Below are 14771 nucleotides of genomic sequence, written 5' to 3' on the forward strand. Positions count from 1 at the left end.
ATCTTCTATCATGTATTGCAGTCAGTGATCGTCTAAGATCATCATCTATCATGTATTGCAGGCAGTGATCGTCTAAGATCATCTTCTATAATGTAGTGCAGGCAGTGATCGTCTAAGATCATCTTCTATAATGTAGTGCAGGCAGTGATCGTCTAAGATCATCATCTATCATGTATTGCAGGCAGTGATCGTCTAAGATCATCATCTATCATGTAGTGCAGGCACTGATCGTCTAAGATCATCATCTATCATGTATTGCAGGCAGTGATCGTCTAAGATCATCATCTATCATGTAGTGCAGGCAGTGATCGTCTAAGATGATCATCTATCATGTAGTGCAGGCAGTGATCGTCTAAGATCATCATCTATCATGTAGTGCAGGCAGTGATCGTCTAAGATCATCATCTATCATGTAGTGCAGGCAGTGATCGTCTAAGATCATCATCTATCATGTAGTGCAGGCAGTGATCGTCTAAGATCATCATCTATCATGTAGTGCAGGCAGTGATCGTCTAAGATCATCATCTATCATGTAGTGCAGGCAGTGATCGTCTAAGATCATCTTCTAGAATGTAGTGCAGGCAGTGATCGTCTAAGATCATCATCTATCATGTAGTGCAGGCAGTGATCGTCTAAGATCATCATCTATCATGTAGTGCAGGCAGTGATCGTCTAAGATCATCTTCTAGAATGTAGTGCAGGCAGTGATCGTCTAAGATCATCTTCTAGAATGTAGTGCAGGCAGTGATCGTCTAAGATCATCATCTATCTTGTAGTGCAGGCCATGATCGTCTAAGATCATCATCTATCTTGTAGTGCAGGCAGTGATCGTCTAAGATCATCATCTATCTTGTAGTGCAGGCCGTGATCGTCTAAGATCATCATCTATCTTGTAGTGCAGGCAGTGATCGTCTAAGATCATCATCTATCTTGTAGTGCAGGCAGTGATCGTCTAAGATCATCATCTATCTTGTAGTGCAGGCAGTGATCGTCTAAGATCATCATCTATCTTGTAGTGCAGGCAGTGATCGTCTAAGATCATCTATCATGTATGAAGTGTTACAAAACACCAAAAAAACATTGGAAAGTCCAGAAGAATCACGTTAGCGGAGACGTATCGGAAAAGTTTCTTCAAAAAAAAATTGTAAAAAGCAGTGTTGAGTCTACCTTGTTGCAAACGCCCCTGGGGTTGGGGGACGCCAAAGTTTGAGGAACGCTGCACAGGATAAAGTTAATAAGGTAACAATGTACCAATTTCTGATTGACTTTGTTTCATCTACGTCTGCTTTAACAACTCCTTATTCGTTACATGTTTTGTGATCTGCTTATTTGATTAGTTTAGAGTTAGACTAGTAGGCCTACTCACGACATCGTAAGTTACCTAAACATGTAAGTCTAAACTCTACCCTGAACACAGAGTGTTTGAACTGACTCTCAACACTAACATCCCAGAAGGCCAGACCTACCAAACCTACCGTCAACTTGACAGGATTGCCCTGGTAAAGGTTTTTGTGTGAGCTGTTCATGGTATTTCTGACATATCTCGGTGAGTTCTCGGGAGAATGAAACTGCCTCTGATCGTCTTCCGTGAAGAGTTTCTGGTAGCCAGCGTTGTGGTGTGCTTGCTGAGAGACGACAGTGAGTGGGAATTGGTTTGAATCCCAACAAGGTTATTAAATGAACAAACACACAAAAAAGACTTCATCTGAATAATAATAAAAATAATATAGCCTACATAGAGCTACACAATTTTGCATTTGAAAGCAATAAGAATATTTTGGATTACTTTGATTTAGGATTATAGGTCAATAATTGGAAAAGAAGCCGTCTCGATGACCGGGCAAGAATTTTTTTTTACTTTTACAGGTCAGTCATTATAATTGTCAATGTGTACGTATTAAAGTAAAAAAATATCGTTTTATTACAAAGCTAATATCAAATCACTCTATCTGTCTATCTGTCTGGTAATATGTTTGATCATTTTTTTTCTGCCACTTTACATTCTCGGATCAAGCCGACATTCCGCATGATTATTTATAGTCGATAATACGAATCGATCCAAAAATTGACCACTGATTTAATTAATTAGTAGTAATTAATTCATCTTTTTATATAACAGAAAGGAAGCTAAGTCCTGCCATCTTAATATAAATGGCAGTAATTAAGGGTTCTTTCCCTTAAATAAGCAGTATTCCTTTTTTTTAATTGTTTTGTTTGTTTAGTAAAACTGGGTCAGGTAACTGTGTTAATCTGAGTCAATAGCAACAATCCAAGTAGATTCCACTTGATTTATTAACATCTCAGTATGATTTTGAATCCATATTTCGTAGCTAAAATTGCATTTAGATCAAACATTTACTGGTATTGACACTTACCTCTACCAATTCAAAAGAACCCAGGCCAGTGGGTGGATTACTGGAGTAGGAGGGATACACAACAGGCTCTTCCTGGATTTAAGACAGAGCAAAATGAAATATTGTTATAGAACAATCATCTCTTAATAATAAAACTGAGTCTAAAAGAAAAGTGCACAGACATTATTGATGTAACAGGTTCATGCTAAATGCAATTTCCAGTATACAATGGAGATTTTCATATATGGCGGAAAAAAACTATAAATAGCAAGCCTTTTGGTGTATCCGGTGTGCAGTACAAAGTGTTGATAAACTAGAACGTATTTAAAAATAAACGAAAAGGCAACTAACTAGCGGGAACAAAGGAGAATTGATGCAAAGATTAACTGTCAAGCCTCAAGATATTGTTAGAATAGAGTTCAGATCTTTTGTGTTTAGTTGGCAGCTGTGAAGCGACCTTGACATTGTTTAGTTGAACTTGGAAATCTCCAACGTTATATGATCAATAAAACCTACACACCGAATGTTGTTTAAACAAAAGGTTCGATAGACTGTCTATGTCCTTCAAATATAGGTATACAGTCCTCCCAAAGCAACAATACCGATAAGCGACCATTGATCGACTGAAACAATGTGCATGAAATAGCTGCAAATTTTCTGGTTTGATTACACATTGCAGAAAGTCATTTGTTAAACAAAGAACTCAGGAAAATGTTTTTTTTGCCTAGAGCGATGTAAGGCAGGTCGGCATCAGTAGTGCCCTCTCAATGGTAACAATAATCTTGAAAAGTAAATCTTAAATATACTCATGGTCCACAAGATGCTCAAGTTGTCATTATCACAATACACGGGCTACGCTACCCAGACGCTACGTGGCGCCCAGGTGGAATTTGTCGTTACAGGAGGCGACTAGGCAAAAAGGGTAACAAAACAAGACACCTGTTGGGGTACCTAGGATTGCGATGGTGGGGGATTGTAAGAGAGCCATGTTATGACTCACACGCCTTTCCTGAAGGGGCCCCGCCACTGTGGTGCATTAAAAGAAAATAGACGGAATTCTCTTTTGTGCTTGGCATTCGACCTCGTCTCTAGTCACGAACGACTAAAAGCTCGAGCCACCGGTAACATAGATATGAACTAAATACATTTCTTCGGTTGTCTCCCCAGAAAGAACAATGGTTCAGATAGGTCGGAGGAATGGCGCTTTCGTTGTCAATTTCAAGAGTCTATGAATTAACTCTCTCAACAATTACAAAAAATTAGTATTACACAAATTTAGATTGTTTTTAAAGTCAATTTTCATAATTGTTTAATTAATTTCCAAAAGCCTACGTCTTAATGATAATAATAATAATATTATTTTAAATTTAAATTCTCAGAGGATTTCTTGAGGTGCCAACGTTTTTGTTTCTCCATTTTGAAGCCTACATTAAAAAAAAAATTGCGAGATTGAGGAATTGATCTCTTACCGTTGCAGTTCTTGCCGTGGCGTTGCTGCTGGACTGCCCGTTGGCCTGGTCAGGGTAAAACAAGGCATTGTTCAAGTTGACCTTCTTCCTTATCACCTGGTGTTTAGGAGCTCCCCCGCCAAACATGCCCCACGACGTGTCCATGTTTTGAAAATGCTGAAAACGAAATGGGACAGTTATAGGCCAACAAATATTGATCCAAAACAAAATGGGACAGTTATAGGCCAACAAATATTGATCCCAAAACAAAATGTAGATTCTTTCTTTTTGTCAGTTAGTGGAAAAGTTAAGGAATAAAAAATGGATGGTACAGGTTATAGCACACACGAATCAAGACTTGTAGAGACCTTTGATCTTAAACTTAAACGCCTTAGATGTAAAGTTATTGAAACTAAAACCAAAATTCCCGACTCGAGCAGAGTTGAGTTTGCTGAGCTAAAAACGGCAGCACAGAAGCCTTCTCCCAGATAGCCACTCTTCCATCCCACACTGGTCAACAAAAGAGATTGGACCAAGCTGTACAACATGAAGAATGCACTATATCAAAGCAATTTAAAAAAAAAAAGATTACTAACAAGCAAATGTTACAGAAAGAAAAGGAAGTTCTCTGTAAAGATCTATATGCGTAAGGTCATAACTAACAAGCAACCATGCTTGTGACGGACTACTAACAAGGCATTCTCAAAGCATCCCTGAGACTCAGCTTCAATAGAACATCAGGACTCCGCAAAGTAAGTACGCCTGGGGGCGCTAGAATCGCTGAATAGACCATAAAAGCAACAAACCAAAATAAATACACTATCCATACAGGCTCCAGCTACAATAAAAGAATAAGCAACGTGTATTGTAGGATAGTTTAAATATAAAAAATGCGTCCTTGAGCTTAGTGGCAGTCACGTGATACACACAAGTATGACGTATAGGGCAGAAAATAAAAATTGAGTACAGTGCTTACTTTCTGTGGTGTACACATTATAGATTTAGTAGATTGAAAGCACATTAGTATCCAAGCCAATAAGCCATCTCCATTGGACATGACATTTGAGGTTAAGAGGAACACCTTTGGTGTGAAATAAACAGTGTTCAAAAACGTTTGCAAGGAGGTCTCTTGAGTAATCAGTTGTGGTCCTTTATAGTTCGCTAAGTATAATAAAGTAATTTTTAAAAAGAAGTCTATAACTGTGACATCCTAAACAAAGCCACCACAGATGGTATACTCGGCTTGTAGCTTAGCATTCCGTGCTCAGACCGAGACCGATGGTTATACTAGGCCTCAACAATGACCCTGTGACGTTGCAACCTGTGGGAAGTGGAGACCGATAGCTCGTTGTCACGTCGGACAGACCTGTGACATGGCAAAGTGCTACTGGTCTTCACTGCCCACAGTTTGTGACGTTGCAGATCAGTGTTAAGGCGTTCTTTGACAATTGGTCTGGCTCAGACACGCCTCATCAACCACTAATAAACAAAAAAGAATCCAGAGTTAAGCCGTCAGCCGAGACCATTTGCTATAGAAGACCGCAACGTCACAGCCTGTGGCTCTCTGCCACACCGTACAGACATGCGACGTTGCAACGAGCTATTGGTCTAAACTGCCCACAGGTTGTGACGTTGCAGGTCAGTGTTCAGGCCTTCTGTAACGAATGGTCTCGCGTCAGCCCATGGGATGAGAGAAGTGGTCATCATTAACTGACCAGACTATCAGAAAAAGTTTGTTAGAAACTTCTAGCTCTACCCTGCACGTACTGCGTTTGATTCTTGTCTCTCTTTAAACTTGTCCAGCAACTTCTGGTACTGCCTCTCTTCCGCCATTCGGACTAGCTCGTCGTGGTACTGCTTCTTTTCGTTGACTGGTTTAGGCTGGTAGTTGGTTTTCTGAAGATAGAAGAGCTAGTCTATATAGCAAGTGTCTTGGTGTGTGTATCAGCGGAGGGCGCGTGTCTAGAAAATGTTATCACTGAACCGAAAGAAGAATAAATGGTCATCTTTTTATGTAAATAAAATTTTGTGTGAGTTTCGATTAACTCTTTCATTGCGAAATATTTTGATCGAAACGAGTTTTCCTAAAACGAACAAAAACCTGCAGGGTGGTTAGAGTTACTAAAACTAACCTTATTTATATATATTTTAAAATTTACCATATTTGATTTCATTGTAAAAGAAAATATGTCTACACCAGCAGCGCTAGCGAAGTCACTCCCTGAGAGTAACCCAGCACTGAAAGAGTTGAAAAAATTTTTTACATGCAGCAGCAAGAGCAGCAAGTCATTATTGTACCTTTATAGCACGTCTCCAAAAGCCCCTATGGTATATATTCTGTGAGCTATTGGTACATCACTTGTGTGAAGTTTTGGGGAGGAAGTATCTAAGAGAAGTTTTCTTGCTGGCTTTAGGCGCGCATCAAACACAGTTACACAGCTCACAGTCAAATCTCACATAAATAAAAATAAATCCTACACTACATCGGGATTGCAGTGGCTTTAGATAGTGACAGTGTAAAAACGAAAAGTACAGTTCCCTTTTCAGACCTAGTGGTCAATAGGGCAGATGATGTAAAGGTCATCTGTCTCTGTGGCCTACGGTTAACGAGTGTGTTATGTAGCTAGCACAACGACCAATCGCCTTTACTTTTCCCCAACTAATGTCAGGAACCCATTAGATTTGGGTGGACTCAGAGGCGACCGAAGATCCCGAAATTAAGTGACAGTGTTAATAACTAATAAAAAATATTTTCAAACGAAACCATAGAAAGAACTACATATTTGGTCTCATGGTTATTTTTAGTTACATCTGGCATCCTAAACTTCTTGTTCTATGTCACATCAGAGTTGAGCTTACCGTTTTGACCACATCTGTGTGGGGCAGGTGTTGCTGTGCTATGTACCCTGTGACTTCATCTCTCCGGGGCTTACCAACACGCCCTGCAGTCATTAGCTCAGCCATCTCGACTTGCTGTATAGAATGATTGATGACATGGTAATTAGCATATGATATGGTCATCATCTGGTATCTTTTGTTTTTTCACAAATCAAGAGAGAATAGAATGTTAAACTTTCCAAACACAAATACCGCTCATTATATGCCAGAAGATTTATGAAAGCAGGTAATTGACCCTGGTTAAGGCTCTTAGTACAACAAGAAATAGGAACAAAAAGACTTTGTCACCAAATCACAAAACCAATAGACTTTTTAAGAAGAGAAAGGTAATCTAAGGTTCCGTTGTAAGCTGTTAAGCTAGCTACATTTGGTGTAAAAATGCATGTAGTGTTATTTGATTCTGTTTTTGTAAAGGTGTCAATAAGAAACAATCAAACTTACAGGTGCCTTCATGTATCTCTTCAGTTCTTCTTTATTCTCTCTCTGCTGTTTCTCCACCTCCTCTGTACAAGAAAAAGCAGTACGAAGTTGGATACATCTATTTAATGTCATTACACTAAGCAGTATTCAAATGTTTATAGTGTTCAAGACTCTGTATATGGCATTTTAGAGAGGAATAACACTTTAGTTCGAAGATTAATTTACATTGACAAGCTTCATATGAAAATTCTCTTATTTTAAATAATACAGAGGTTACTTCAAAAAAAAGAAGATAATTACGTCGGACACATTTCATGTGTCAATCTAGCCATGAATGTTGATCAGTGACTTAAACTCTGCTAAGTCGTTGGTTTTCCTGGCTGATTCAGGCAACCCATTCCATTCCCTAATGCCACTAAACAAGTGGCGTTTGTACAAATTTGTTCTAGCGTATGGAATAAGAAATGTGTCTCTATCTTTTTGTCTTTCTGAGTATTTTATTAGGTTTTGTTTTTCTATTTGTAAGTTATGGCTTAGTATTTTCTGTATTATAGCTAGCTGGAGGCGCGGTGGCTGAGCGGTAAAGCGCTTGGCTTCTGAACCGGGTGTCCCGGGTTCGAATTCTGGTGAAGACTGGTATTCTGGTGAAGACTGGTATTTTTATTACGGATCCTTGGGCGCCTCTGAGTCCACCCAACTCAAATGGGTACCTGACATTATTTGTGGAAAAGTAAAGGCGGTTGGTCGTTGTGCTGGCCACATGACACCCTCGTTAACCGTAGGCCACAGAATCAGATGACCTTTACATCATCTGCCCTATAGGCCACAAGGTCTGAAAGGGGAACTTCACTGTACTTGTACTATAGTTACTTAACTTTTTGTTCTGTCGTGAAGCGTCTCTAAGTTTAGTGATTTTAGTAACGGTGTTACTCTAATCAAATTAGAATATTCGTTTGTTATACATCTCACTGCTCTACTGTGTATTGGTTTTAGTTTCTTTAAGTTTACTTTCTACTTACTAGTCATGCTTAGAATTTGATGTTAATCTTTAATTAAATCTGTCAAGCACAATTACTTTCACGAATGCTTAACACCTGTCATGGTGGGCTAACTAAAAAGTAGGTGCATTATCACTTGTAACAGAACTGAAGAGGTTAAGATGAATACTTAAAGGTCAAGGGCAAGTGTTATACTCAGTCTTGAGAACGCCCTAAACTATTTGACATATGGGAATTTTTTTGGGGGGCCCTTTTTAGGTCCAGGTGTAATATGTTAGTGCTAAAGTTATCTTGGATGCCCTAAACTAGAGCTTGTGTTGCCTATGGGTAAATTCGGCCCTGTTTATAACCCCCATGCACGAGACTTGTCATTTGAGGCAGTTCCCATAATGCCTAAGCGTCTTCCTGTTTCTGTTTGACCTACTTAGCTCATTGAAGAAGACTTCCTTTCTCATCTTATCTTTTCTGTACTCTTCATCTTGAGGCTGAAAGGGAGAGTGAACGACAAGGGAGATCATTAGTCGACCTTCTAAGCAGAGTGGGAAATGAATTATCTTTCCTTGATTAAACAGTTCTAAAACTTAATGTATCTTATTAGAGGCTTATTAGACTCTTATAACTCACGTCTTTGCCTTCCAGTTTGCCAAACACTTGCGTTATTATTTTTCCATCACGATCGCGCAGAGGGGCGCCACCGCCCTGGCTGCCCCAGGGGAAATAAGGCTTGTTGTCTTCTGTGTAAAGCTGGTCCCTTTCCGAGTTGCCGGTATTGAGTCTGACCACGTTTTCTCGTATTCTCGTTTCTATGGTGACGGCAAATAAACAAATTGTGCCAGTAATAACAGATTGTTAATATATAATACAAAAAGATGTCACCGAATATAAAGTAAAACTCTAAGCACTTAGAACTTTAGCATATAAAACATAACGCTAAACATTTAAAACATAAAAAACTCAGCCTATGAAACATAAATTGCAGCACATAAATATAACGCTAAACATATAAAACATTATGATAGCATTATATTACGCAACGCCTGGTGACATTTAACAACGCGGAGTTTATAAACATAACGGAGTTTATAAACCTAACGCTTAGTATATAAACAGATGTTATAAACCAACCTCCGTAGTTGTCTCTGCTCAGTGTAATCGGTCTGCGCGTGACACTCTTCCCTCTCTCATCTTTCTCGGGGGCACCTGCTCCGCCCCTGGTATGGTCAAGGTCCAAGCTTCTCTTCTGAAGATACAAGAAATGCTAAATGGTCAATATATAGCAATTGATCTAAGTCTACCATAACTAAATCATTACTACAAACATTTTTCTGCATTTATGTTTTTTCGTAAAGCAGCAGACAATGTATGAACCTATAAATCGAAATAATTGCCATTCCGTTAGTAGCATGAATTCCATTATGCTCCGAGAGCAAGTTTTGTAAGTTTTTAGAGTGGGTTATTTTTATGCAATAGCGGCAATACAAACTGAAGAGAGAGAAAAGCGAGATAACTGATAATAAGGAATTATGTAATATTTTTGTGGTTATTGCCCTTAGGAAACCTTTTGAAAGCAGATAATAAAAGTGGATGATGTATTATAAACCATAAATTCTCGACCTGTATGCTGACAATGCTGACATGTATGCACTACGCAAACAGCAGGGTTTCTGTCCAGGGCTTTTACAAGAGGATTTGAGACTCTCAAATGGAGCCTTATGATGATTATAATGGTGATGTAAAAGGTAAAGCGACCACTATGTATATCCATTCTAAAATGACCTATGTCAATAAAGTTGAATAAACATAACAGGCATAAGTGACTACTGACCTCCTCTGGAAAACGTTCGATGTCAAGGTCTGCAAAACAAAAAAAAATAATTTTAAAAAAATTATGAAGATCAAATGGTCACAAAGCAAATCAAATAAGTAAAAGCTTCAAGTCAAAATAGAAATATAGATATAAAGATACATTGGAGATTTATATGAACTTACTATAGCGAGGGACATAGTTGTCTTGTACGTTCAAGTTGTGTGACTGGAATATATCAAATAGTGGTATTGAGCAAAAATATTTCAGTCAGTATTTGTTTCAGTAATGTATGCTTTTCATGTAGATAGATGAAAGATTACTTATGCCATACACAACAGAAGCAGAAAGAAGGGTGAAAATGCAATGGCGCCTGGTGATTACATATGCCCAACCTGTGACCGCATCTGTGTATCAAGAATTGGCCTCTTTAGTCACACAAGAAGTTGCAAAGCGAAAAGATGATCAAACGAGACGTAAAATGCTACAGAGATGAAAGTTGCACCTGGTTCACAATGTAAAAATAAATTGTTCTGCCCAAAGATAATTTTAAAAGCTATTCAAAATCGAAGCTCTAATCGCGTGTCAACTCGAGACAATAGCTATAAAAGTGTTTTGTGTTTAAATCTAAGTTTTGATAGTGTGTTTTTGTTTCAATCTATTTGATAGTGTGTTTTTGTTTAAGTTTAAGCTCTAAGCTCTAAGAATTTGTCGTTCCAATTTAATATTTGAATATAGTGTCGAGTTGAAATCTAGCAAATGAAAATGTGGTATGCTCAAATCAAAGTTTTGATAGTGCGTCGATTTGTAATCTAAGCTCTAATGAGAAGAAATTCTCGTTTCACTAAAGAAAATTTTGTTGACCTAGAAAAATAAATTTCAACTTTCTAACCAATGAAAAACAAGAACCCTATGTCACTTTTGTAACTGAAGATGAGGTGACCTTACTTTTTAGAAGAGTAAATGTAACAAAGGTTTCTCGGATCGATAAAATAAGCGGCAAGCTGATCAAGCTATGTGCGGAACAAATCTCTTTTATCTTCTCTCACATCTTTAACTAACATGCTTGTAATAAGAATCAAAGTAACTTTGCAGATAAACCTAAATCTAGCTTTATTAACCTAGAACGACACTGGAACTGACGAAGGAGACTCAAAGAGTAGCACACTAAATCAATGTTGTGGACACATTCTCACGATGTTACACAAACATAAACAAGTATCAACTATTTCACCACAAGGCTTAATTCCGGAGATCTTGAAAACTTCCGATATCCTACCAGAACCCAAGTACCGATAGTCAATAGTAGTCTCGATAATTCACTGGCCCGCGCCTTAAACGGTGTCCTGTGATATACAGAATCTTAAGTGATCGTCAGCCCTTTTGTACAAATATTCGTGCAATGCTAAGGCCGGCTCTGCAAAAAAAATAAAGTTCTTTAAAGAAAAAAAAATGCCCAATAAGTTGCAGGTGTTCATTGTATCAGGAAAGTGTCTATTCCCAGCTACATATATTCTTATAGCGTATCAGGATGCTATGGAGTGTGTATGTGTGTGTTTTCAAGGTGATGATAAGAAAGGGAGCATGAATTGTTGGTCTTGGAGAATGATGAAATCACGCCACAGTTTGTCATATTTTCTGTTTAAAACGGCAGACGATCTAGTAACTGAAGTGTAAAGACAAGTTTTTGTAGTTCGGTTTTGTTTAACTCTTTCTCTCCTAATTAACGATAGTATTGTTGATTTGACTCCATAAAAATTAAAATAATTTTTGGTTTATAAACTTAAATTTGTGTTACATAAAAAGAGCATGCATTCTCCCATAATTCTACACCAAACTAACACATAATATGATGATATGATAATAAACAAAAATGTTATTAAGTTTAATAATAACAGGGTAAAATACACAAATGTGAAAAATGAACAATTATACTAGGAAATGATAACGCAGATAAAGAGTTAAAACTTAATTTTAAATTATCACTATTAGACTCATTTCATATTATCTAAGTTGAATTTCTATGCATTGTAAGGAAAGTTATATTTTTGGATTCTGTTGATAGTAAGTTTATTCAAAGTATTTCAAGTTCTACAATTACAATCATGTTACAACTTCATGGTTTTAGTTGAACTAGCATTGAGAGCTTAAAGTCAACGAACGACCAACAACACAGGGGATATAGTAGTGGGAAAAAAAAACGTGACTAAGATATCAAATCACTCACCAGTTCAGCATGGCTGTATGGGTTCGTCTGCTGTCTTTCTTTAGAAAGTTTCTTTTGTTCACTCACTTGAGCTGAAATTTTAGAGCATAAGAGTTTAACATGAAATATCTTATCTTATTATTTAATTGTCGTCTTATATTGGCAAACGATTGAAGACGTACTGGCCAAGTGCAGGTGTGTCTAAGTATAGAAAATGCCTTCGCGCATTGGCATCTTTGATGGTTTTATCTTTAAATTGTTGAAGTAATTTATCGTGGAATTTTTAAGTAACAAACATTGTATTACAAACTCTGGTACAATGTTTGTACACCACGTTATTTCTCCTTCACCCATTCTCGGATCAAATTGAAACTTTACACAACTATTAGTTGTAATTTACAAAACATCAAAACAGGATTCAATTTTTTTTTAAATAACAAATTAGTTAAATAGTATTTCATAATCAACTATTTTGTTTGGTATCAAAAAGGGAAATAAATACTACTTAATGAGATGAAGCTGTAAATGAGGTGGCTATATACAGAGAGTAATTTCCCGTATTTTGTACATGTACACGATCTCTTTCTCCCATTAAACATTTTTTTTTACATCTATTATTTGAGTTCATTTTAGATTGTTAGGAAATTAAATATACTTTGTATTATTGCTGAACAGCTGAACTCTTAACTGAACAGCTGGACTCTTAACTGTGCATATAGAAGCTATTGCGAGATACACCAGGTTAAATGCTTTAGGTCCCACCAGGTTAAATGCTTCAAGTCCCACCTGGTTCTTAAGATCATCTTGATGAACGAAATATTATTTATGATTTCTTTGGCTCTACTTTCGCTTACTCAATGATTGCATAAGTGTTTCTCTGTTGTCGCAGTTTGTTTTGTTGTGCAGTGTGTTTGTAATAATGTACACATTCAAATGGAGAGCGCCGCTTTATTCTGTGCTGTTCAAAGTGCGCAGCTGTCTTCTAGGCCAATGACGTCATTTGTCTATTAAATTTTGTGTTGTCATTATTTGATATGACGTCATATTTCTTTCCTAATTTTTGGTGCAATTACGCCATCTTGGTCTTGATATGAGATATGAAACTTTGATGTTGTTGAAGCCAATGATGTCAAGCAACATAATATAAGATGCTTACTTTAGTAGTACTATAGAAGTAATTACTTAGAATGAAATTATGATTTATTATCTTCATATTTATTTGTGATTACTTATCATTCACATTATTCATTGTATAACTATCATTGTATTGAATTCATATTTTATTTTAAATCATCACACACATCGTTTACTAATTAATGTACAACAAAATGTTAGGCTGAACTTCGGGACTAGTATAATTATCAAGAAAAAATATAACATACTTATTCTTTAATAGACACACATATTGTAATTAAAATTATATTTAACTAACTAGACATTTATATATCTAATAGTACATTATCAAGGTCCTGACAGAGTATCGACCGAGATATGTGTATATAACTGACCAAGCTTCTTGCTGTACTCTTGTAGCTCAAAAGGAGTCTGAGACTCTGACCGCTGGGCCGGGTCGTATAGATAGAAGTCTTTGCCTCTGGGTAGAGCTTGATCAACGAACTCTGTGGTGGGTCCGTTTTGGAGTTTGAAACTGTTTACATCTAAACCTCTTGGGTTCGATTCCATTTCTTTCTTCTGAAATATAAACACAAATAAGGAATTACAAAAATGATATCGATGCTGAGTATAACAGATTGTCACTTTGAATTTATCAGACAGAGTTACCTCCAACCACGATGGTCCAGAATTGGTCTCTAAGAATTGTCTCCTCTTGTAATTGCCGGAGTTCTAGAAGAAAGAAACAAAATGGCGATGTTTCATTTTACTATTCTGTGTTACAAGTTGCATGATCCCCCCCCCTTCTCTATCTCCGTCCATTGTCTCGTCTATCTCACCCCCCCCCCTTTATTCCGATCATCTTTTCTTCTTTGCTCAGTGAGTTGCTTCCCCTTTCTCGCGTCTTTTGTTTCTCTTTTCTGTAACAGCCCCCCCCCCCCTCGAGCCCCCAAATGATGGTGAATTCCTCTCTACGCCCCTGCCCTGTAAGCGATTTCGAGAAATCATTTTTCTCTTTGGTGTACAAAAAAATGTCTTACATTGGGTCCACCATGTCCAGCACTTCGTTGGTCCCACAAGAAATTGTTGCTCAGTTCGTAATTCTAGAGAGAAAAAAATATTGAAACGCAATAAATGATTTTTAAACACATCGCATTTCTCAACCCCACCCTGTTTCATTAAGTGTAAATCTTGCTGTGCATGGCCAATAAATTTATTTACGCATAAAATGTAAATAGGGGATCAAACTATGGGCGAACTATTTAAAACATTGCTATACGATTGATTTCTTAGGGGTTACCCATTGATGTGCCGCAGATATGATTTTTTTGTATTAACCTGAAAACTTTTCATGGATGGAAAACTAATTCGTGTCACTGGATCATGGACACAGGGACGAGCATTTCGAAAACGGCTCTAACAGTTTTCCTATAAATTTGTCTGATTATGTATATGTCTTTAGGAATATTTTCCTAATATGGCCACACAGCAAAAACTCTGATTTGACCTCTACAATGTTTCTAAATATAA

At 37.3% G+C, this 14771-nt stretch overlaps 1 protein-coding gene across 2 annotated transcripts in view; it reads right to left on the reverse strand.

Annotated features, from left to right (window-relative positions):
• The window catches only part of LOC106069649 (uncharacterized), a 44938-nt gene that overhangs the window by 5664 nt on the left and 24503 nt on the right, over positions 1–14771 (reverse strand). For both annotated transcript variants that reach the window (XM_056004719.1, XM_056004718.1), the window contains exons 4-18: positions 14282–14344; positions 13911–13973; positions 13637–13820; positions 12150–12220; positions 10108–10150; positions 9944–9972; positions 9244–9358; positions 8743–8921; positions 8543–8603; positions 7142–7203; positions 6662–6775; positions 5570–5698; positions 3824–3979; positions 2376–2447; positions 1476–1625 (exon numbers count right to left, since the gene is read on the reverse strand). In XM_056004719.1, coding sequence (XP_055860694.1) covers positions 1476–1625; positions 2376–2447; positions 3824–3979; positions 5570–5698; positions 6662–6775; positions 7142–7203; positions 8543–8603; positions 8743–8921; positions 9244–9358; positions 9944–9972; positions 10108–10150; positions 12150–12220; positions 13637–13820; positions 13911–13973; positions 14282–14344 — 1491 coding nt within the window. The remainder of the gene's footprint in view (positions 1–1475; positions 1626–2375; positions 2448–3823; positions 3980–5569; positions 5699–6661; positions 6776–7141; positions 7204–8542; positions 8604–8742; positions 8922–9243; positions 9359–9943; positions 9973–10107; positions 10151–12149; positions 12221–13636; positions 13821–13910; positions 13974–14281; positions 14345–14771) is intronic.

The sequence above is a fragment of the Biomphalaria glabrata genome, chromosome 11 (genome assembly GCF_947242115.1).
Source record: "Biomphalaria glabrata chromosome 11, xgBioGlab47.1, whole genome shotgun sequence".
In the NCBI taxonomy this organism is placed as follows: Eukaryota; Metazoa; Mollusca; class Gastropoda; family Planorbidae; genus Biomphalaria; species Biomphalaria glabrata.